The sequence below is a fragment of the Perkinsus marinus genome (assembly GCF_000006405.1).
Source record: "Perkinsus marinus ATCC 50983 genomic scaffold scf_1104296943434, whole genome shotgun sequence".
Lineage (NCBI taxonomy): Eukaryota > Perkinsozoa > Perkinsida > Perkinsidae > Perkinsus > Perkinsus marinus.
The window spans coordinates 1-961 of NW_003211844.1; the positions used below are offsets into that span (position 1 = coordinate 1).

The window sequence follows — 961 nt, forward strand, 5'->3', positions numbered from 1 at the left end:
TGAAGGTCCCTGGTGGAGGACAGATTCGGTCGTTTGCTCCAACTCAGCTGCCACGGGTGCTATTCTGACCGCCCCAGATAAGTGGCCTCCTCCTGGTTGTGATATGAACGAGCTCGACGACGACGATATTGCGGGTGCAATGCGCTTTGCCATTCCAGACTTCCGTGCTGAGGAGAGACAGCTCCCTGAGATTGATAGAGGAAGGCCCGAGCTGAGGCCTTTCCAGGCACTCTGCGAGAAGTTTGGTCAGCTATTTTCCCTTCGGCCCGGACAATGCGATAAGGTACAGCACCGGGTGAATACCCATGACGACACCCCGGTGGTGGAGCGAGTCCGGCCCGTACCCCATAAGTGGCGGGAGGATATTGAGGCTCAGCTTCGGGAGATGGAGGAACTCGGGGTCATCAAAAGGTCTACGTCGGCCTGGCGATTTCCCTGTGTTTATGTCCCTAAGAAGAATGGGAAGGTTCGCATGTGTGTAGACTACCGCAGGTTGAATCAGGCCTGTCACACAGAAGCGTATCCGGTACCGAGGCCTGACGACGTCCAGGAGCACCTTTGTCATGCCAGAGTGTTCTCTACCCTAGATCTGCGTAGTGGGTATTGGCAACTTCCGGTGAGGCCCGAGGATCAGCACAAAACGGCTTTTTGCCCAGGGCCTGGGTTCCCTTTGTATGAATGGTGTCGCATGCCGTTCGGCCTGGCTTCGGCCCCGGCCACCTTTCAAAGGTTAATGGATATGGTATTAGGACACCTGCCGTATATTCGCGTGTACCTAGACGATGTTCTCGTGTTCAGCCGGAGTTACGAGGAGCATTTACGGCATCTGGAAGAAGTGTTCCGCCTACTTGAGGAATCTAACCTGACGATCGCCGGAGACAAGTGTGAGATCGGCCGCTCGGAGGTTACCTATCTTGGGCACGTCTTCAATGATAAGGGTATGAGCCCGGATGCGGCAAAG

The 961-nt window shown here is 55.4% G+C and overlaps 1 protein-coding gene across 1 annotated transcript; it reads left to right on the forward strand.

Annotated features, from left to right (window-relative positions):
* Positions 1-103: 103 nt before the first annotated feature.
* On the forward strand, positions 104-616 carry Pmar_PMAR009038 (retrovirus polyprotein, putative; the record flags this gene model as incomplete). The annotated part of the gene is made up of 1 exon (XM_002781196.1): positions 104-616. A coding segment is annotated over one exon (513 nt), but the record flags the coding sequence as incomplete, so codon positions are not given.
* Positions 617-961: the final 345 nt, after the last annotated feature.